Source organism: Chaetura pelagica, unplaced genomic scaffold, assembly GCF_000747805.2.
Source record: "Chaetura pelagica isolate M959 unplaced genomic scaffold, ChaPel_1.0 scaffold12, whole genome shotgun sequence".
Taxonomy (NCBI): domain Eukaryota; kingdom Metazoa; phylum Chordata; class Aves; order Apodiformes; family Apodidae; genus Chaetura; species Chaetura pelagica.
The window spans coordinates 796,851-821,091 of record NW_009952801.1 but is presented as its reverse complement, the minus strand read 5'-3'; the positions used below and the strand labels follow the sequence as shown (position 1 = coordinate 821,091).

Genomic DNA, 24,241 nt, shown 5'->3' with positions numbered 1-24,241 from the left:
CCTGAGATGCAAACAGTTACCACAAAGAAGCTTCATACTAATAGACCCAAAGAGGCAAGTTTGTGCTTCACACCATGCTACAGCACAGCAGCTCTTGGCAAAAGCCTTTACCTCAGCTCCTTTTTCACAACATTTATCCAATCTGGTTAGATGAAATCTACACTTCAGTTGTGTATGTCTGCATAAGCTGCTCATCAGCAATAGACACTGGGTATCCACAAAAAGTTTACAAACCCTAAAAAAACCAAAATACTTATCTTGAAAGGGCCAAGCACACTCTATTCCAAAGACAATCTTCATGGGACTCTGCAACATCTCTTGTGGAAAATGAGTCATGTCTCAATACATCATAGAATCATAGAATCACAGAATCACTGAGGTTGGAAAAGACCTTGAAGATCATGAAGTCCAACCATCAGCCCTACACCCCTGTGACCACTAAACCATCTCACAAAACAGCACGGCTAACTGTTTTTTGAAAAACTTCAAGGAAAGTGCCTCCACCCCCTCCCTAGGCAGCCTGTTCCAGTGCCTCACCACTCTTTAAGTGAATAAATTTTTCTTAATATCTGATCTGAATCTCCCCTGGCTCAACTTGACCCGATTTCCTATTGTCCTATCACTAGGCACTAGGGAGAAGAGGCCAACACCTGCATCACTACAACCTCCTTTCAGGTAGTTATAGAGAGCAATGACAGAATTTCATAAAAGAAAAGCTCTGTGAACCCATCTATCCAGAGACAAGTGTCTGTCCAGAGTGTGATGTAATTTTCCTGTCCTACTTGTGTAGCACAAGCAACACAGCCATCAGAAAAGCATAGTGGGTTTTGCAAAGCAATGTGGAGAAAGGCAAGTGGACCACTGTGCAACAACAGGTCTCTAATGAATTGTTCAGAGGAGTCTGATTAGTAAGAGCAGCACATACCAAACCTATTTCTTAACCCCACAGTTACGGTAAGATCTTCCAGAATCAAATAATAACATGTCTCTGCCTACCCAGAACTGATCCCCAAAATAACCTAAAAAAAAAGAAGAAAAAGAAGAAGTTGACTTTCCTATCCAGCTGAAAGCATTAAAATAAAACTGTCAGCAGTTTCCAGTAGTTCCAGTCATCTAACATCTGCTCATTCCTACAGTTCCTGTAACGGCTCAGGGGGAAGCTAAAACACTTCTGAAACCTTGTCCTATCTCTAGTGAAAAGGCTAGAACAAATAGCGGTGTCAGTACTAAGGATCGAGCAGGCGAAAACCTCACAGAAACCTGAGCTGCAAAGGACAGAACTAGTTCCATAATTTAGTGCTGTTACACTGTTTCCTCCACACCTTCTAATAAGCTTAATGGCATCAAGGAAAAGACAGCATTGCTTTAGCTATTGTGCTGGAGATAATGGACAATGGTCCAGAAGGGACCTTTGTGACCATGCAGCTTTCCTTTCCATGCAACAAAACAGCCACACAACTTTCCTGAATTAATTATTATTTGACCAATCATCTGCCTGTTGGGCAGGCACATTACCCTGAATGAACAATGCCCAGCGGCAGAAGGTCCAATAGATGCTTTTGGTAAATTGCTTCAGTGATCAATTTGTCTCTCCATTAAAATTCTACAAAGGTTTTCTGGTTTTACATTTGTCCAGCTTCAATGTCAAACAATTTGCTGCTCTTCCACATTGCCTGCTGGAGTCCTTTTGCTCCCCATATAATTGTTGCACTTGGTGACCACGTTACCAGTTTTCATCTTGCGAAGTAAGACTGATTGAGGTCTGTGGTTCCAGGATAACAACTGCTCAACACTGTCCAAACTCTCCAGTTTATTAATTGCGCTTCCTGAAAAGCAGATGCCAGAAACCTGCATTTCTGGCTAAACTATGTTCACTATTCTGTAAGAAACCACAGGTGACTGCCAATCAAAACATACCTCAGATACACTTGGTGATATTGCAACCAATTGATTAAGTCTGACAACTATCAGAAGTGCTAACAATTCCCAGAATTATTAACTCAATCTAGCCCTGCACCAGAAACTGTCACCTTAAATAGGAACGCATTAAGATCTCTTACTTTCTTCAAAGCTTTCAACAGGGCGTCTCTTCTCTAGTGAACCAAAATGTATGACTGCACAGCTGATTTTTTTTTTTTTGTTTTGTTTTGTTTTTTTTAATATCCATATCTTCCTCTGGAGAAGACTTCAGCAATGATTAATCAGACTGCATTCAGGATTTCTGCCAGCCTGGGTGAGCTTGTTATCTCTGCAACAGTGTTTGCAGCAACAAGGGCAGACTGCGATCCCCAAGACTGGGGCATTAGCAGCTTTGGAACTAATCTGCTCTTGTCTAATGCCTGTGCTCAGTCTACTGTGAAACAGCAAATTTGCAGCAGAATGGGGAAAATGGGAAGCTATTATGAGAGGGGATCCAGGAAAAGTGCCTTATCGTAGAGTGAAATGGAAGGATACATTTAAATGAAGCAAAGTAAACTTGCATATGCAGATAAACGGGCATTAATATATGCAGCAGTCAAACTGAGCCAGAAATACAGTCTTCATATCTCCCAGAGAGAAAGCAGTGGAGGTGATTTCCTGTTTTTTACCTGTTATGATGACTGATCTACGAACATTTTGCTCTCCAGTCTTGACTGCTCTATTGCACATGCACACTTGAGTGTACTTGTTCACACATCCACAAACTGAGCACATCTACCTGCACCCAGTGACAAACTAATTGCCTCCCAGTACAACGCACAGGTTACAGATTCCCCAGAGCCTCGACCAGACATCATCAAATTTCCACCACCAGAAACCAGTCACTCCAGACAAACACCTTGTCCTGGTTCGAGCTAGTAAAGAGAGCTCTCTAAATGAAACAAAAATAAATTGGTACAAGGAAAATTGGTTAATCCCGGCTCATAGCAGGACACACCTGCAAGTGGCCTTCCCAGCACACAACACAGCCCCTTCAACACCCGAGAGGATGGCAAGCAAACTGGTGTACTACAAACATGGTCTTAGAATTCCCACTGTGTTCCTAGTATGGCCACAAAAAGCCAGAATATGGATTCAAAACAAAAGCCCACAATGCAGTGCACCATGAGCTTTGAAGAGGACAAACTGCATTCTACTCTGTTAGGACATGTGGTAACATGCTTGCTGCTGACAGATATTTGAAGTGCTAGCACAGGTCAGAGTAAAATAAATTCTTCCAAGGGCATTTCACTATCTTAAGACAAATAATGTTACACTGCTTAGGTTCAGAAGAAAACCGAGAATTTAGATGTCTACAGCCAATGTTGTCATAGCTTCATGCAGGACTGAGGGAAATAATGTTATCCTGAACAGCAGGTTATGCTTTGCTTCAAACCAATAATTTATTCTCATAGTACTTTGATTTGCTGAAGTCTACTGCATTTATTTGTGAATGTAGCATTACACTACAGGCTAGGGCTTTCCTACCTAATAACCTCCATTTCTTCTAAAGGCTAGTTGTGGGAGAAGGGCTGGGCAGATTGCAGCAGCAGCTGTGCAACCTCCATATCCCAACAGACGGGTGTCTGTGTCCAGCTGAAGTGGGACACTAAAATTTCAGTTAACAGAAATGTGGGTTTTCTAAGAAGAAGGCTGGTGTAGAGACCTGAAGCTCTGTAACATTTGTGTTGATATCTGTAGATGTCATCTGTATGGTGTCTACTCCTGACAGTTGTCAACTGCAGAGAAATCACTGTGTTCTTGAGCCATTAGCACAGTTCTGGCCCTGGGATTTGGATGAGTGGGAAGCTCGACTTTATGTTGAATTAACTTGATATGAAGAGACCTAGTAGGATGCATTGTTTCACATTTTTCGAAATATACAGTATAGCTGCTTGGACCTCTTCTAACTTGAACATACACTACCAGCATCCTCCTTCTTTCTTTCTACTCCAGAACAGGAAGTACTTTGGGATTGCCACTTCCATTTCCTATTTCAGCTATACTAACAAAGATAAGAAGTTTGCTCTTGTGCCCATCCCTTACACACACTCCACCACTCTCTTCCAACAAGAACAGAGCTGCTTCCCTCCCATTCTGCCCAAAACTCCAATTCCAAGGCAGAATTGCCTGGTTTTCTAGAAGTTCTTCCCTGCCACTGTCCATGGCATACACTGTGATGAGTAGCCACACAAGAACCCATGGCAGGCTGCAGTTAAGCCTTGGAGGACTTCAAAGGGGACTGGTTATGTGAACAAAGGTAACTCACATGAGTGACAGGTTGTACCACTGGGCACTGCCCTCTGTTTTTAGTGTTTATCCACACAGAATTAACAGCTTTCTGTGGGCCATTTTAGAAGCATAAATTCAGCTCTTGCTTCCAGTATGAGTTGTGGGGCTTATGGCATAAGGGCTGTTTGCTGCATGCATTTATTTACCCCACATCTGAGACCAGTCCTACTGGGTGGCAAAAGACAGTGGAAAATACAGAAGCAAAAGTACACGTTAGATACAGGATGTTCTCAGTTACAGAAACAAAGGTAAAAAATGGGAAAGTAAGAGCCAAGTGAAAAAAACCCCAAAACATCTATTCAAAGCTATTGACTCTGTGTCTTACCTTCCGATGGGTCCCAGATCTCCCGAATCCTGGCTGCCTGCGTCACTGGGTGTGCTCACTGATTTCGAAGAGGGAGACATAGGGGTTGGGACTAAATAATGAAAATAACAGGTATCCCATGTTAACACATGCAGCGACTGCACTGATGAAGAGCAGTGTCAGACAAATCAAAACCAATGGAGCAAAATGATAGTCAATGAATGTGTAGGAGAGTTTGAAATGGTGAAAGCAAATAAGGAAGGAAAGAAAAAGAAAAGGAAGAGAGTCAAGTGAATTTTAAGTCTTTTGGAAGTGTTAAAACTGACATGAATTTAGACAGGACTGAAAGCCCAATAGGAATCTAATCAATGGAGGAGATATCTGTGGAAATAAAACAGCACTTGTTTTCTTGGGTGTAGTTTAAAGTTGACTTGCAAAAAGATTTTAAAAGTTTGAAGAAATATCATGGGCTTGTCTTGTCAAAAAACTAAGTGAACTCTTCTGGTAAAGTCACGTAGGCAATAGAACAAGCATATTTTTCAAATTTTGAATATAAATCAAAAGCCAGTGTCCATTAGATATGGTCTAAGGCTGCAGTGTGGCTATGCCATAAAAAATAAAAGCTTGATAAGGAAATTCAGCTAAGTTAAAATCATTTCCCAAAGATGGTGAGAATACATATTAGTTTGTTCAGCGAACATATTTTCTTAAGTAATTTAAGTCATATAAAGTTTCCATTTTAGGTGGGACATGATTTCAACATTCAAGGAAGATTTCTCCTTGGTTTAGATGATATTTGCCCAAGTTCTAGAAATTACTTTCTCTTTGGCTTGCCAGGGCTTTTGAAGCATATTACATGCAAAGGCAGTTTTGTTTCCTGAAACAGGAAAGGAAGTTCATAGCTCAAGGTCAGCCTGAGCTAAAGCTCTTCAGCAAGGAAATAATAAAAAGTAAATAAAAAGTAAAATTATCCTGATTTCTTTTTAAATAGTTTCACAAAAATATTTAAAATGCAGGGATAGCTCCAGTCAAGATTTAATGCAAGTTTTCTTCAAAGCAGTCACATTGAATAAAACACAAAAAGGCACTTAATGCAGGAGCAAAGTTTTCCATTTGGTTTAAATCATGTGCATTTCCTTTTATAGATTTAATGGAGTAAAGCTTCAAACTGTTTTGTTATGCTCTATAATGTATAATGACAGACCTGTCAACAGATTTGAATTTTCCATGTGGTCAAACATTTAATGCAGATTCTCACTGGAGACTATCACAGAATGCTGTCACTGCAGCATGAAAAGTGAATTCATTTTCATCACAGTCCTTTGGCAGGTTACAGGTATGTCATGGCTGTTTATGCCACCCAATAAGTGAGACAGAACTTAATCAAGGTAACCAGGATTCAGATACTATAAACTTTGCCTCATGTATTTTTAAACTGAGGACTTCAGATTCTTGAACTGAAAAATCGAAAACAAAAAAGAGGTTGAGGACATGAAGCCAGATCTAAAATCTACAATAATGATCTGATGATAAGCTTCTTGCTAGTTGTGGTTTATCTTTTTATTTCTCCTCTCCAGTTTCACTCGATTGTAAAATAAAATCAATGGGAGTTCTCACATGACTATACTCCTCCTTCCTGAGCAAAAGCTTAATCTGAATTTTTGAAACAAAACTTGGGGATAATGAAATACAGCATTTATATTATTCTGTGGGTCATCAGATAGATGTGAGAGAAGACAAAACAGTCCATCAGAAAAGAAATCACTGCTGTTACGCAAAACCAACCTGCATTGCGTTCACAAAAATTTCTTGAAGAAATGAAACAGATGTTTTTGGCAATGACAAGTACTCAAAACGCCATGAGCTGGTATATGCAAATGGTATGGCAGGCATCCAAACAGAAGAGTTCACTTCACTAATACAGCCAAAAATCAAAACAGCCAAGCATGCTTTAGTAGAAAGAATGCATTCATTGTGGCAGAGCTGAATGCTTTACAGTGTGCTTCTCTTAAATACCTAGAGGTGGTTCTGGGGAAATACCAATGCTCTGTAACAAAGCTTCTGTCTCTCTTCTTTTGCGGTCTAGGTCAGAATCTTCCTGAGTTGGCTCCTTCTTCTGCTGTAGATCAGCCTGAGTTAAAACAAAACAAAATAGAGACGTTTCATCCACATATAATGGGCTCTAGCAATTCAGTGTTTGGAAAATATTTCTATGCACCACTGCTTAGGCAAACTTTGACATTCACTTAGATACATTTAGATAATTTATACCTGAGACATTTTATACTCTAGTTACCAGTAAAAATATTTTTCCCTGAATGCCTGGGAAAACTGATCTTTGCAAGTATATTTGCAAGGATTTTTACAGTACACTGATGGACTTCTTATCTCTCACTCATCAGATGCAATTATTCAACTAATGTAAAAGCTGACAACACAATAACAGATATCATTACCCAGAATAAAAATGGCCTTTCCTACTTACTTAAGGATCAAGAAATAAAATTCCATTGGACTTCAGGGATGTAGCTTAAGGGCCTGCATTTGGCCCCAAGCAATTGTTGGCAATAAAAATATTTTTTCATAAACATCAACATCAAACAGGAGCAAAGGGAAAGACTAATGTGTCTAAAATAGAATTTTGGCATCCCTGGGCTCTGAGATCCAAAACTAATGATTCCTCCCAAGCAGATGAGGAAACTGAACCCATGTTCCACTTTATAGTCTAGTGCAATAACCAGTAACGCAAGTAGAACAAAATGCACATGTGGTGTCTATGATTTTATCACATCTATGATTTTATCACATCTAAATACAGCAATCCCAGCATAGCTCTTACAGAGGATGTCCGGCAGCATCTGCCTCTACACTTTGGATTGTAAGGTTGCTTCTAAATTGACTGATCCTATTTAACCTCCACACAGAGAGGTTTTCCTTCCGCCTAAGCCAGAGTGTGGGACACTGACTGCCTCAGCCTAGGGTTGATATTAGTGCGGGCACAACAGAAAACCTTGAAGTTCAGAAGCATCCCCATGTTGTCTAGTTTGGACATGGCCAGGATGCAGAAGAATATTACTTTTACAGACAACAACGAAGTACAGGCATACTCCTGTGCTCGGCTCTTCCCATGAGCAAGCCTGAAGTATCTCATAGCATGTAGGGCTGTAGACAACTCTTCTGGCCTGGTGTCCATGGCTAAGCACCTAAGCTAATGTTAGCCTTCGCTCCTGGAGGCCACTGGGCACAACAGTATATCCTATTTACAGTATCACTGTCAGGAACCGTGGCATAATCTGTAGAGCTGGGTGTCCTGAGCTTATCTGGCTATCAGGGGCAGTGGAAAGTTCCAACCACCACAAGATCTCCACAAGGCATAAAATCAGAGGCAGGGGACAAAGGAAAGGATTTAACAGCTTCCTCAAACCATTAGCTTGGCTCCTTTCCCTCTAAATTCATTAACAGGCTAGTAATGAACACTGAAAATGTTAACTTTTAAAGTTGTGCTGACAGAGGACTTGGGGGAGGGAGAAGGGGGGTGCTGCTAAAAGTGCACAAGACTGGCCCAAATGAAAAAAATATTAAAAACACAGCCAAAACTGGAATGATGATTTCTTGGATCACATCACATTTCCACAGTAATTCCATGAAATTAATGTACAATATTAAAGTGTCAGTTTAAAAAGGAAACCAGTTATTAGTAAAGGATAACAGGTGCTTTAAACTATGGTAAGTGTTGACATTTGAAGGAAAGGAAACATAATCACTTAATGCTTCTCTGACTTTGCATGAAAATTAATATCCACTCCCTGTCAATTCTCACCTCTATTCCACTAAGTGACTGAATAAAAAGAAATACAAATCCCTTAATGAAAAACCTAATGCATATTGTCAAGGACAAATAAACTAATATGTCAATCAAACTTTCACAGAACTGAAAGATGCACCCATGCCAGAAGATGAAAATGCAATTGCAATTATGCTTTACTTTACTGGAGAATAATAATTGTAAATCTGCTACCTTAGCTAGTAATCAAACTAGTCTTCAGTGTACAAAAATACATATTTAGATTGTAATGGCTTGAAAAAAATGCAAGTCCCTTCCTGTCTTTCCCCACTCTCCACTCCCTTTCCATTGAAAGAGAGCCCAGAAAAAAGCATTGTGGCAAATCAATTTTTCTTTCTACACACACATACACATCATGTTGTCTAAATTGTTGTCCTCTGACAGCGCATTGGTTTTAAAAGCAATTCCCTCATCTCAACTTTCTTGACTAAAAATATGCATTTTGATCTTAAGGTTAGATTTGTGTGGGTTTGAGGATCTCATTCCACATGACAGACACCTTTGGGTTTTAAAAAACTGAGATGTCAAAAGCTCAGCAAGCCCCTTCTTCAGGCATGAGCTATCCCACAGGTGCTTCTGCATATTTACCTCTTTCTTCTTCCTTTCTTCCTCCTTCCGTTTCTTTTCTTCTCTTATCTGAGCCAAACGCTGCTTTTTGCGCTCAAGTTCTGCTTTTAAATCACTTTTGTCTGACATTTTGACTCTGCTGGAAACAAAATTATGAAAACCAAGGTGAAAAGAGAATTAAACATTTTCCCTATTTACTGAAAAAAAAAGACTTGATTATATAAAGAATAGTGTTTCTAAAATTGCTACAAATATATGTCTATAGAAACACTGGCTCTTGAACTACACCAGCATTGTAGACAGCAGGATATTTGTTTCACTGTTTTAATTTCAGCAGCTCTGCCAGACCCCCCTGCCATTTAGTTTTAAACATAATTCTCTGTAGAACAGTGATATGAAGCCACTTTTTGTGTTTTGAATCTCTCTCAACATACGCTGTTGTTATGCGAGTCTTGAAAATTACAGATAAAGAGATCTAAAGTCACATGATATAGAAACAGAGCCAGATCTCTAAAGAACACAGGATACCAATCTTTTTCTACAGTATTTAAATCCCACCAGTGTTGCACTAATCCATAACTTCAGTCACAGATAATACATTTATCCTCTATCATTATAGGCTGTCATCTCACTGTATCAATACTGGTTTTCTTATTGTGCTTTACTTCAAAGACAGTCCTGACTAATATAGACATTGATGAAAAGAGTTAACTGTGCCTTTGCTATTAATTCACACATCACTGACCACACCCACCACTGCAACCCAGAATCAATCAGATCAATGGCAATGCCATATATGCACAAAGGAAGGCTATTGTTTGCTTGATGCATGGGAAATTTAAACAGTACCTCTCCATTAACAGTAATGAGAACTCCACCGTGGGTGGATGGATGGATGGATGCATGGATGGATGGATGGATGGATGGAGAGTAAATCTATATGCTAAAAATTGTAAGGCACCTTCACCAATCACAACTTCCTCTGCTGTTATCAGCTTCCTCTGCAAAATGATAAAAGCAGAGGTAGCTGACGATATGGAAGATACTGGCCAACAAAATGTTACCTGCCCATTAAATGCAACCTTGTGCCCAAATGCTTTGTTGTCTTTGCAAGCATTTTGCATTAACAAAAGAAAGTAATAAAATGTGGAATAATCAGAGGAAACTGTTTGTTTACGATGGCAGAGCAAAAGAGGGATGCCAAAGGGACCAGCACACCTGTATCTGTGTGTGTATCACACCATGGATGCACACACTTCCCAGTCAAAATCCCTGCTGGAGCCCACCAGCAGGAGTTACACCAGCCTAGCTCACACCATCAGAGATGCTGCACTTACTTTAGAAGAGCTGCCCACCTTGGTGAGGTTCCCTGCAGCCCTTTCAAGGCCCAGGGACTCCCAGTTCAATCCACAACAACTGACAGCAATTGGTTTATCTAGGAAGGACCTTAAACTCCTAAGAAACCAAACCACTGAGTACAATGGCTGTATATGGAAGACTATAATTTCTTTGTTTCTCCATCGCTCTGGTCCTATGAATGATAATATTGTTTTCAATTTGAGAAAGAGAAATCAAAACTGTCAGAAACACTGCATTTGATATCAAGAAAACTAAGCAGTATCACCTTAAACAAGATGAATCTGTGTGATCAGTTGATGTCAGTGAGCTACTGTTTGTATGAGAAATGCGCACAGAACAAAATAAGCTTTTTAATGGCAGTGCAGGTAGTATTTTGCCCACCAGTCTGCTCAGGATTTGTGGGTCACTCAGATATGGCTGAAATCTCATTTGAAGTCATTTTCCTAATCTGTTGCACACATTTGAATTCTGATTATGGAGTCTCCCCTCAGAGCCCTTCAGACTAGATAGTTTTTGCAGCCTTTCAGTTCTGCAGTTTGGCAACAGAGAGCGAGCCCCTGTTTCTATGCAAAATATATGCAAATGTATTTTAAGGCTCATGATAGAAACCCAGAGGGTTTGGCATCCCTTTCAAGCTGTTTGTCAGATATCAATGAATGACTTTCTAAAAATTCGTTCCCTTAATACCAGTGAAGCTAACCAGCTTTTCTCCTGATTTCAGCACCAATGGTTTAGTGCCTGGCCCCTTCTTTACAATTCTCCAGTCAGGGTGATCAAATCCTATTACAACATTGCCCTACTTTTAACAAAAAATAAAATAAAGATGATGTGTTAAATTTCCTTCAAAGAATGTCGCCAGAAGCGAGTTACATAAAGAAATTAATCTCAAGTTACTTTCATCCTGCATATACTACAGTCATGCCTTAGCCCCCCAAACAGCTTACCCCAGCCTTCAAACTGGCTATTTAGAATTTTAGCACAAACTGAACACCAAGGGTACGTAACCACCTTTCTCAGTTGTCAGCAAGTCAGCAGTGAGCAATAAGGCAAGGATACTTGTCACTCCACTTGGCATTAACCATGGAGTTAACACTGTATTCATTACTGGGAACAAATTTGTAATACTTGCCCTTCTGAATGCCAAAAGGCATCTCACACCAAAAGAGATAGTGGCAGACACTAAAAAATATTTACTGTGAACAATCTCTGTGGTGCAGAATAACAGCCCAAGGCTTCCGTATGACCTAATCTCCTCCAGCCTCACAGCTCCTGACAACCACCTGAAAGGAGGCTGGAGCGAGGTGGTGGTCGGGCTCTTCTCCCTAGTAACAAGGGGTAGGACAAGAGGAAAAAGCCTTAAATTGAGCTAGGGAAGGTTTAGATTGAATATTAGAAGAAACTTCTTCACTGAAAGGGCTATCAAACACTGGAACAAGCTGCCCAAGTAGGGGGTTGAATCACAATCCCTGGAGGTGTTTAAAGACATGTAGACATGCTGCTTAGGGACCTGGTTTAGCACCAGACTCAATAGAATTACGTTAATGGTCGGACTCCGTGATCTTAGTGATCTTTTCCAAACAAATGATTCTATGTTTCAATAAGAAAAAATAAGCATAAAGTGCCCCACATACAGTGAATAAAATAAAAAAAAAGTATGACAGTGCACACTTTTTATAAGCAGGAAAGTAAGATAAAACATCTCCTTTCTCTGAAAGCTTGTTCTTTCTGTCTCCTCAAATAGCATCTTGTCTGCATGCCAACACCAAGCTTACTAAAAAGAAACCTAAGTTTTCAAATCTGATAGGAGATAAGGCAGCCTACAGATTTTACAGCTTTTTGGTGTTTCAGGGATTTTTACATGCTGTTCATTCAGAAGACTGCACTAGAGTAGAATTATATTCACCACTTCATGATCCTCAAACTCCTGTTTTATGACTTACTATGTTGTCCTTTTCATTATAATCTTCATTGCAATTACCAAAGAGGTTCATTAAATACCACAACACATGGCACTAGTCATTCTATATAACTAATTATAAGTAATTGATTAATTAGTATGATTTTCTAAAATAAATAGGCAGCATCTAGCACTTGTAGATGCTGTACATGTATTATTTATATGCCTTCATAAAAAGCCAGATACTCCTGAGTACAAAACTGCAAGCTGTCCATAGTTTGAAAGGAAAAGGCAGTTGCACAACAAAATATGTTACTCAGTGATTTTTTTATTTTAAATAATGGGTTTATAGAGTGGGAGTACTGCTACTACTGAAACTATTACATATGGAGTTTTCTACTGGAAAAAAAGATCCTATTATGCACTATATTTGTCTCTATTTTGTACAAACTAACACATTTGCTACCGTTAGGAATCTTATACATTTTTACAACCAAAAAAATTCCCAGAGAGGCAATACCTATGACTTTTACAAGAGTAAAGTGTGCATCCTGAGTGTGAAAATTTACAAAGCAGATAAACATCTTTGATCCGCAAGAAAACAGAGGGTGCTGTTACCCTAGCACACTTGGATTCTAATCTATGGTATTAATTTGAAAATAATGTTTGAAACACACTTCAAGTGGGTACAAAGGGCTAGACTCATCTTCTTGACAGCAATTTTCAAGTAAACGTATCAGTAGCTCTTTTCATTATGAATCAGAATTAGTACTTGACTTTGGTTGAATAAGATAAATACTCTTGCTAAGCAGGCGTATCGATGTTTACAAGATAACAAAGGACAAATATTTGCAGCTGCGAAAAATTAGCATTTGCAGTATTTTAAGGAATCTCCTGTATGATGAATTCAAGGAAACACTAAGTAAAATTGGACAGATTAAGTATTTTTTCTGCATAACCTTGAGGCAAAACAGTCGGGCTTTTTACACTGCATCTGTGTATTTATCTATAAATAAATATGGTTGTTAAGTGTTAGATTTCAGGCAATGTACCATTTTTATCCTTCAGCTTCTGAACATTTCTAGCAGATGGGCAAGGGTCTTGTACTGTGTTCTGTAAAGGTTTACAGCACACAGAGATTTGGTTCTGTGCTTCCTCCTGGTTGCTATGCAACAGGTCAGTGCATCTCTAGCCTATTTATTCTGAGGCTGACAGGGTGTGAGATATGTACCCACAACTGTTCAATTATACATCCCTTACAATCTATTACTATTTAATCTTTTTCACTCCTGTTCTTCCATAATGGCCCTTCTACAAAATTAACTCAGTTACAGCAGAATTACAGAGTCCCTACAAAGTAGCATATGAGCAAAGCTCTACTGTTGCCCATTCTTCCAACACCAGGCATAGTGTCAATGGAGCATCACCTTCTTGTCATCCCATTCTCTCACGCCCCCTTAGCCTCTTAAATTTACCATGACCTTTCCAATTCCACCATCACAGTTCCATGGAAGAGTCATCAAGGTTGAACAGAACAAGCTGCTAGCAACAACTCGCTGGAGGTACATAACACACAACACTCCAGCTAGGATTGGAATTAATTTAAATACTACATACTTATCAGGTCATTCTAGCAAAGCTGCTGTGCATCTCCCACCAAAAAAAAATCCTACCTTTATTTTGAGTTTTACAGAACTGACTGTATCACCTCAAAGAAAAACAGATCTTTTAAAGTGTCTTAGTTTTTTCCTCAACAAGCATTAACAAGCACAGTTGGAACTGCACAGTGATATCAGGTGTGGTGCTGCGAGACAGTCCTAAACGATGTGAGTTATGATTTATATCTGCTCAGGATCTGACACAGCAATCATGCCCTAGTTACAAAAAGTGAATGTTTAAACTGCATACCTGACAACATTTTGATCTTGTAGAATACAAGATCTCTAGGTATTCTTGGTCAGTTCCCTCTTTATCAGCTTCTGTTTCTGTTATCTTTTACTGGTTGGCTGCAGTAAAATGCAGGTTTCCACACGTGGCTCTGAATATGGCTGGGAATGGACTTTACATGATTTTGACTCTGGGACTCTGTTCCCCACATATCAACTGATCTTATTAGTAGCATTATCTTCTGTGAATTTCCCAGCTTCCTTCAAAGAGAAATGGCAGGACCTCACAGGATAGTTTAAAAAAGTTTTCTGATATTCAAAGAGAACCAAATGCAAGCAAAAAATTTCTAAGATTTTAAGATGGATAATGTGAGAGAGAACTGAATGTAATCCTCAGGCTGCAGGTCACTTACCTAGACCAAAAAAAAAGCACCCTGTATTTCATGTTTCTGATCTCAATTTATTTTGTATGTACTTCTTCTATAATGCTTGGATTTCAATGATATCTGATACAAATTTAATTACGTACTAAGACCTAACATAGGATTTAATTTCAAGATGTCTGCTAGTCTCTCTGTAAGTGGAACAACAACTAATTTTCTCCATCCTGCAAACATTTTGGACATTAAAACATGTACTTCCACTCCTTAAGGGGGTAAAAGTGACCCCTCTGATTTTCCTACCCTCCTCCCAAGATAACCTGAGTGGTATGTGGCCAGCAAACTGATACTTAAAGCCATTCACTCAAACATGAAAAATGCATGCTGTAGTGTCTGCTTCTTAACCCAGTTATGACAACTGCCAGGCAGACATCAAAGAACGAGCAACGCTGCTGACACACACGCTTGTCTAGAAGACTTACCCAGTTATCATTTCTTTCTTAAAACAAAAATATGTTTGCTTTGCAGATGATGTTTGGAAAGAAGGATGTAATTAGGCTAAAAATATTACACACTGATTTCATCTCTAAAGTCAGTACACCTGAAGATTCAGAAAGCAGGAAAGAGCCCTGGATGTAAGAATTATACAGAGTATCTCATGTGAGTTATCATATTTTTTAAGGAGGCAAAGTGGAAGAATCAACACTACAGTCCCTCACGTACTTCCCAGGGCTGCTTTGGCTGTGCTAACAAAGCAGTAAGAATGAGCCAGCCTTGGTCAGTCAGCCCTGCTGATCCACCTAAGTGGAAAAAGATATGCTAAGATTAAATGGCAAGATGATAAATGCAGATGTCTAGCAGCATAATTTAAGGGACACAGAAAGAACTGCAAAGAATTTGAACATGGGAGAAGACAGAACCAAGAAGTCTGTGTCTTCCACTTATCTGTGGTTAGAAGTATTGCACTCTAATAAGAAAAACACGTTTTTTGGGTTTGTTTGCATTTTTATTTGGTTTTGGACTTTTTTGTCTTGAGGGACTGAAACCCACCTTCCTAGGGTACCTGTTGGCTAATGGGTGAGGAAGACTAGAAGAATGGAGATTGTATTCTTAACCATTGAAGGTATTTTCTGTTAATTTCTTTTCTGCAAAGATTCATAGGACCAGAAGAAGCAGATGCAAGCGAGCAAATATAGTCCCTAACTGAGGCCCCAAGGTTCTAGTCTTTGTTTCAGGGTTAGTTTATATTATACACAATGACTGCTTAATTTATAATACAATGCTATATTTAGTATCTGGAGACACCTCTTTCTTGCTGAATGCTTGAAGCAAGGTGCTAAAGAGTCCTTTCTCTTTTCCCACATGCTTTGTAGGGCCCAAAGAATCTTTAATACTTTAGATTTCTGTGGAGTTGCATCAGTGGGAAAGACCAGGAGGATGCCTACTGCAGAACAGCTTGCCAATTAGAGCACAGATGAAGGCAAAAATCCCTTTAAGCAGAGGTGAAAATTACCTGAAAATTACTTTAGGTGGGTCCCCATAAAACTGGGGTGTACCAGAAGAGGGAGAACATGCTGTTAGCTGCAGCTCTGCAGGGAGCACAGTCTGACGGAGGGCTGGTGAAATAAACACAAACTAGATGAAGAGCCGAGGAGAGACAGAGAGCAGCCATGCAGGCTGCCAAGTCTGGGAGTTCAAGGAGAAGCACAGATCCAGACGCAGAACTCCAAGACGAAAAAATAAGTTTTCAGAGACTTCATGAGTTTTGGGAGCTAGGTGACAGCCAAGCAGAGATTTTTGAGGACCACAGTTTGGGTTTCTGTTTCTACATCCATTTTGTCAGTCTAGATTAATCTGAGCTTCCCAGGCACCGTGAGAACTTCAAGTTTGGGAAATTCAGGTATGAATCCCAGGTTCAGGATGTGGGCACACTCTGCACCTCGAGCACAGCCTTCTACTAAGGTAAGGCTGGCTGCACATTAATTCTTCTTTCCCTCACACACACACACCTGTCAAGTTCCCTGCCTTCCACAGAGAAGAAACTTAGCAAAGGGGCTGGCTGAGAGCAGAAGCAAACAAGTCCCCAGCCTCAATGATGGGGCAACTGCATCTCTGCAGTGCACTGCAGGACTCCTCCAGAAGTAGGCATTAGTGTGTGACTCATTGCGCCAGAACCTCAGCTCCAGAATTTGAGAGCAGGACGCCTGTTAGATGTCACCAGTTGTCTTCAAATGAGGAACCAAATACTACAGACATTTTTGGAAAATAAACCAACTTTTACTAGTTGTTCTCAAAATATGGGACCACTGGTGGTTCACAGGGCAACCAGAAGTGGCTTCCAGTTACATGGAAGTTTACCAGGTGTAAAATGTAGGGGCTTATTGGTTCCAACAGAAAATTTTGAAAATTAAGAGGAAAACATAGTATAAAAAGTCTACAAGTCATTGCAACATCAGAAGAGAGAACTGAGGAGAACCCAGGACTAAGCGGGTAATATAGTTAGGCCTTTATTAAAAAAGGACGTTGCGTGATAAGAGAAAGCACAGCAGTCTTTCTGCTTTGTAGATACATGCAGTATTTTAAGAAAAATAATACAAAAAAATGGAAGGCCACTGATTTTAATTACACTTATGTATAATTCATCACTTAGAGATCAGAAACTTTCTTGGGAAGAACTTGCAATTAAACTTTAAGAATTTTAATTAAAAGTTTACTGAATGAACTCTGAGGAGGCATGATCTTCATTTAAAGACTTCAAAATCAATACTGGTATTGACTAACAGTAATACTGCATTATATTATAATTTTGCTTAAAAAGACTCATGTCTTCATGTCAATGTGGCTGTCCATATTTTTTTACTTCCCTGTCCTCTTATTCACAGAATCACAGAATCAGTAGGGTTGGAAAAGACCTCTGAGATCACTGAGTCCAACTGTCCACCCAGGAGCTAAAAAACACCAAACCACCAACCAAACAACAACACAACAACACCCACCGTGCCCACTAGAGCATGTCCTGAAGTGCCACATTTACACGTTTTTTTTAATCCCTTCAGGGATGGTTTCTCCACCACCGGCCTGGGCAGTGTGGAGAACTGCCTGCACAGCAAGGAGTGATGATGGCCGTGGGTCGGTACCGCGCCCGTGCTGCTGCTGCTGGCACGGAGGAGAGAGAAGGCAAGAAGACAAAAGAGAGAGGAGAAGGAAAACCAAATAAAAGGAGCTGAGCTGAAAGCAGCCCTGGCTGAGGCCACCACAGGCTGTGACTTTGACACCAGACCCAGGTCCAGTGAGGAAAACAGTGTCAGACTCCTCGTCTCTCCAGCGCTGCCGAGACCATCGGAAGAAAGCTCTTCAGGGGATAGCGGTGAGTGGCTCTGCCACCCGTGCCGTGCCCAGACTCCAAAGCGAGCAGTCCCCTGTGCCCAGGCACATGACAGCTCGGCTGCCAGAGGCACCAGCAGGACGAAGGCAGCAGCTGCTGCAGCCCCTGCTGTCCCTGCTGCTGGTGCCACCTGAGCTGGATCTGCCACCGCTGCCACAACTCGCCTCACCCCCCGGCTCCAGGAGGACGTGAGCACAACATCACATTCCAGACCTTTCACCTCCAATGCCTTCTCCCCACGGGTGTCATTGGCCCCTCACTCACACATACCTCGTCAACCCTATACGGGAAAGGCTTCGGGCTCCCTCTGCCCCAAATTATAATAGTGCTTTTTTTCTTTTTCTTTCCTTACTGACTGTGTACATTTACATGTCCAGTTTCTCCACACACACACACTTTAAAAACTTTTACAGTAAAGTGGTATTTTAAACACATAATCTGTGTGTATGCTTCCGAGAGGAGCTTATCAATCGGTTCTATATCTGGTGGAAGCAAACAGGCTCCCAGCCAGGGATGCACCCACTGAAATAATTCAAAGGCTATCCTGAATATATATAATTGGTGTCAGAAAATCCTGATGAGGCCCTGAGATTGTGCCCTGAGATAAGGCGGCTTCTACCCAAAACTGCGTTTGGACCTCGACAGGCAGCCCATTCCGGTGCCTGGTAGCTAAGGAATAAAGCCCAGTAAGTGCTACGCACGTTAAGAAAGAGCTGATGAAAAAGGCATGGAGAATATCAATAGTAAGGCTGCAAAATCCTTTTTTTTTTTTTTCCTATCATTTATAGTTATTAGAGTAAGATAGCACTGAATTTGCACAGGGTGTTTTAAATATATTTGAAGAGGCCCATAAAAGCTAAGAAATTAGGCTTTCTTGTTCTTTCTGCTATAATCAACTTTCTGTGTAAAAGAAAATATTGTGGGAAATAATGGGACGGTTTTCCCACAGGCTCTTTCAGTACAGAGAATGGCATCACTGTTTTTTTTTTGTCTCCAGTACAATACCCTCCTGTCCCATCAGCACAATTTTTCTTGTATTATTATTACTAATATGGAGATAGTGAAAGGCAGGAATACAACATTCACAGGCTCTGCCAAGTGCAGCAGATTACATACATGAATAACTAACTGCACACTAGGGGATATGATTTAGGTCAAATTTCTTGTTTCATTCCAAAAGTATATAGATTTTTATGCCATTCAGTACTTAATACACCACAGATCTTACACCCATATATATGTAACACGAACTGCCTTTTCTCTGCTTTTTTTCAGAAGTAATTTGTGTTCCTAGGCAATGAAGACTGGCAGAAGTTGACAGTCTGTAACAAAGTGCTGTGAGTGTGTAACAAAGCTCTATGATCAGCCAGAGCTAGAGAAGGACAAAGAAAATAAGAATCCTTTTAGAGGCAAACTGAGCTCTGAAATCCTTCAGGATTATAATACAAACCACCTTCTGGTTCAGCAACTGCTCAAAATGTAACCAGAAACAAACTGCTGAAAAAAACCTGATGTAATTTGACTTTGAATACTGTGAATAATGAAAACAGTGATTCTTTTCTATTACTAAAGAGAAGACAGTCATGTATTATGAAGCAAGTCACGTGAGTTTATATAGTCCCTCAACCTTGTTTGTGCTGTGAGAATCAGACAAGAAATTCTTCTAAATGCTCAGTCAGTGGAACAGTCCTTAAACCAGGACAGACAGGTTTAATTACAAGGACCCATATTAGTTGGGAGTCTTGAGTTGTTGGGTTTTTTTCCATTGACCCTGTTTTGGTAAATATTTTAATTTCTGAAAAAATACAATAACTATCACTTGAAATGTCTTTGCCCCAATTACCAAGTGACCTGGTAACCACTCTGATCCTAACAGTGATGGCCTACTGTGCAAAACACAAAACAATGGCATGCCTTGAAGAGTCGGGGTTCAGTACTGCTGTCTATGCACTTTAAAAGCTAAGACCTGTGTTAATGGATCCAGAATGGAAGGGCTGAACAGTTTAAAGCAAGAGAGATCCGTATTTTCCTTGCATGTGGTCTAGGATCTATAGTGATTAACTTTCAATACTAACACAGCATAGTTTGGGGGATAGCTTTTTCTCTGGCAAATTCAGCCTGAAACTATTAGAATCAAGCATTAGAAAAGGCTTGGAGATTATGACTTTAATAGATAAACAATATATCCTTTGCTATACCTACTTATATTTAATTATGCTAGGCAGTTTTATACCTTTGTATACCTCCCCATTGTTTGAACACAAAATACACCACATCTCTCCGATGGACTGAAGTGAAAAATTAGTAACTGAGGAACAGAATTTGGAATTACTTGTATCACACCACAGATAGAGGGAAAGAAAGAAAAAAGAACTAAAACTAGTTCTGTCTCAGGGAAAGAAGACAAAAGGGAAGAACAGTAAGGAGGGAACATGGCATTAAGACTAGTATTGAGGAAGAGACAAAAGGGTTAAGTGTCAGAGAATGATAGCAAGAAGGAAGAGAAATGTGAAGAGGAGAAGGTATCACTGGAAACAAAAAGCTATGTCCATAAAAGATTCCCTTTGTAATTGTTTTCTGCTGAGTGGCAGTAAATGAGCCCTCTTCCTCTGCCAGATTACTCATTAATTACTCTAGGGCCAAGCAGGGACAGTCAGCCAGTACCTGGGGAATACACAGGGTAGAACTGCACTGGCTCAGAAGGGCTCCAGGGTGGTTTGTTCCTGAGGCTGATGTAATCTGTCCCTCCAGGTCAGGCAAGTTGATCCACACACTTGGGAGCAGTGCTAAATATGAAAATAGGGTAGCACGTACTTTTACCCTAGGATTAACAGCCACGAATCACAAGAGTCATCTGAGCAGCAATTATTCCTCAGGTAACACAAGTATCCACACACACATCAAAGCAGAAGTAATTCATTACTTCATCAAAAGTCTATTAAGTCAATGCAAAGACTCTCATTTGCTTCAATGGAGGTTGGAAATGTCTCATGTCTTTTCAAACAATGTACACAGCTGGCTCCTGACATCACTCTAGAGGGTAGATTCACAACCAGAGAAGTCAGTGAAGTTCACCTCTCAGTGAAGTTCCCATTACTGGCAGCAGTGATAGGGCTGAGTCCTCTGCCCTTAAAACTTCAGCATGGAGTTACGGTGTGCTGCTCACGGAACACATCCAGAACTGTCATTCTTGTTCCATGCCTCCTACTACTGCAGTGCACTCCTGCACACTCATGAGAATGATTTGCCTCTAAAGGGAAAACAGAAAGTGCTGAAGACGCACAGTAAAAAAAAAAAAAAAAAAAAAAAAAAAAAAAAGAGGGGTTACAGTTTATAGTTTTAAGGTCAGGAGGAGTCTGAATGCCATAGCTTGCTCTGATGATCAGAAGTGTCTTGTTTCTATGAGGTCTAGCAGCTCCCACCATCTGCACGGAAGTAGCTGTTTCCCAGAAAAGTTGGCAAGCTGATGCCATCTAAAAGGAACAGTACTGGGGGAGCAAGCTTATGTATACTGTACACTGCCTTATTTTGAGTGCTTGCAGATAGCCAAGTGAACAACAGGTCCCACTGTCATGCCTGACTAAAACGAGCTAGCACAGTTTTAGATGGATAATTAGCAAGTAGCAAAAGTCATGCATTGTGTTTGAGATTTAGACTGAGCCAGGATCTCAGGCTGCCCCTGCAGCTTTTCTGATACTTTTTTTCAGATTTTTCAGATTTTCTGGTTTTGAGCCGTATCACTCCTGCATTACCATTTCTGCTGCACACATCAGTCAGCTGAGTGGCCGTACCATCCCTCACCTGGAAAGTAAGCCCCCTTATGGACACATAAACACATATTCACTTGTGTAACTTGTGTTGCTCAGATGAGCTGCAATAAGCTGCACTGGCAAAAGCAGTGTTTTACTAATACAAGATGCATCTGTGCTAAGGGCACTTTGCCAGCACACTCCAGTACTCCTGCTGGAAAGTATCCCTTTTACACTTGGACTAGGTTTACAGTCGTTATGGTTTGTTTCATTCAAGGTTTTTAAAATAAAAATATGAAACCATCAGATGAGTATTAGAGGGAGGTCATGATGTCTGGCTATGGCTGCAGAAAGCCTGGGACCATACCCCTGCAGGTATGAACTTCCCTATGCACCTCGGTAAGGATTTCAGTGTTAGCTCCCTCTAACTTCCCTGAAAATTAAAGCCCACGGGTAGGACAGAAAGGATCTTCCTGTTAACATCCCACCAACACCTCCCTGTAGCAGCTCATTTTGGTGCTACACATCAGTGACTCTGAAAGATTCCTAATTACTACTTCTGTTGTTGGTCAAACCATACCAAAGGAGCTTAATGGGGCATCCAAGGTGTAACATCAGTAAGCCTGAGCAGTCATAGAGGGAGACCATGAGCACATATTAAACTTCTGTAAGAAGTCAAGTTTGAGGAGCTGAAATATACCATGATTACCTGAATCATTAGCAGGAGTAGGTGAGGCTTTGAAAAACAGCAGTGCCTTTCTATACCCTTATGTTATTCTATTTCAATCCCTTATCTTTTTCCCTTCCAGTCCCTTTCACCCCGTTGTCCAGTATCCTGCAAGAGTGAGACCTCTACCGCAACCCATTGCATCCAGCTCTATTTAGTATTCCCTCTCTCTCTTCCTGCAGACTGAAAAACTGATGGCAGCAAGGAATGATTCTTGAAATCTGTCTTACAAAAGAAAAAGAGACCAAGAAACTTGATCTGTTAATTTATTTGAAAATAAAGCACGTAAATCCTTGCCACATCATTTAGAGCACCTACACTGAAGACAACTGCTAAAGCAAGGCTTTCCTTTATGAGACACCTAACAGGAACCAGGAACTTGAAGCTGGAAAAACACAAACTGGAAAACAAATGCATTTTAATAATGAAAAAAATAGCCACAGAAAGGCATCACAAAGGAGGGCAGCTCACTGCCCTTCCTCCTATGGAAAGAGTTGCAAGGCCAACTTCTCAATTAAGATCTGGAGGGTACAAAAGAGTATTTGCCTAACTACTATTTGAGTAGCCAGGTTTTCAAATTCTCAATAATCACTGCATGCATAAGGTGGTTTATTGCTGCTCATTTAAAGATTCCTCCCTTAAACTGTGGATAAAGCAGCACTGCACATAATGCATTTTCAGGGTAGACTTATTTGAGGCAGAGGTGTTTAGAGCTAGGACAAATCTGGCTAATCCAACTATAAACAATCTCTTGGACCTCCACATACCTGGCCCTTAGAAGTCTTTTCACACATGAAGGAAAAGGATAGCAAGTCTCAGTCCTCAAGACAGTCTGTGTACAAATGAAGAAGGTACAGACGGGGTAACACATTTTGTATTTTTGTGGGCTATAAATGGATGGTTTGGGGGAAATAAAACGAAGCAGAGGATGGTTACCAGAGTGAGCATTTCCAGGAAGAAAGACCAGGGTGCAGCCCCAAGGTTTGTGTTGAGCTGGCTAAGAAACCCTCCACAGAAATCACAGAAGGAATTTTACCAACCTTCGTTAAATGGGGACACTGTTAGTAGAGAAGCCCTCTCAAATGGAAAGAAACTAAAAAGAGGAACTTAAAAGAATCAGAAATGAAAATGTATAACTTCTTTCCATTAACTTAGCAAGAAAAAATTAAGCACTTCAACAACTCACACCAGTTGTAGCAGAAATCAAATTCGTCAGTGCCTCTGGTAATACCACCTATCAGGAGACAGCTCTAGATAGATTTGGATTTCCATTCTGAGACAGGTTTTGCAGCACTGTGCTTCACAGTATTTAGAGCCGCTTCAAAGGGAATTCAATGTTCTCACTCAGAAGCAAAGAGCTGACAAAAGCCTGTGTGTCAGGATAAATTACCAGGTGCAAGTGCCAAAGCCACGTGCCAACCTCATGTCAGGTCTTCCCATCGCACCCCCCCTATAATAGCAGGTTAGATTGTTTAGTCTGCTGCAAATCCTCGTTTCGTATTATTTATAATGTATTTGTTACAGTTGAAATTTGTACTTTCTGTCAATGCCAATATTTACAGAAAAAGATACTTTGTTCTGGTCAGTAAAAGAAGAGCTTTGACTGGGACATACCGAGGGGCCTTATGCTCTCTGCTGACCCAGAGGGATTCCCGGAGCAATGTAACCAACATCCTTTTGAGAACGTATTTCAACGGACTATTGGTGGGAAAGGCCTCTCATTCATTCTCTCCTTCCCACACCCTTTTAGGGAACTACCTTAGGAAGGGGAAAAGATCTGTCTGCTGACCTGGCGGACTTGAGTAAACCCGCTGTTCCTCACGCAAAGAATTAAAGCCGAGAAACTTTTTCCCACCCCGCTTCGCTTTCCGCCGCCGGTCGCCGCGACCCCA

At 40.5% G+C, this 24,241-nt stretch overlaps 2 protein-coding genes across 2 annotated transcripts in view; one reads left to right on the top strand and one right to left on the bottom strand.

Annotated features, from left to right (window-relative positions):
- Window positions 1–9,095, bottom strand: part of DYNC1I1 (dynein, cytoplasmic 1, intermediate chain 1) — a 176,809-nt gene extending 167,714 nt beyond the window's left edge. The window contains exons 1-3 of the mRNA XM_009994970.1: window positions 8,988–9,095; window positions 6,572–6,686; window positions 4,577–4,667 (exon numbers count right to left, since the gene is read on the bottom strand). Of these exons, the coding sequence (XP_009993272.1) occupies window positions 4,577–4,667; window positions 6,572–6,686; window positions 8,988–9,095 (314 nt within the window). The remainder of the gene's footprint in view (window positions 1–4,576; window positions 4,668–6,571; window positions 6,687–8,987) is intronic.
- A 1,113-nt stretch (window positions 9,096–10,208) lies between these two features.
- The window catches only part of PDK4 (pyruvate dehydrogenase kinase, isozyme 4), a 49,831-nt gene continuing 35,798 nt past the window's right edge, over window positions 10,209–24,241 (top strand). Inside the window, exon 1 of the mRNA XM_009994969.1 lies at window positions 10,209–10,325. Within this exon, the coding sequence (XP_009993271.1) occupies window positions 10,209–10,325 (117 nt within the window). The remainder of the gene's footprint in view (window positions 10,326–24,241) is intronic.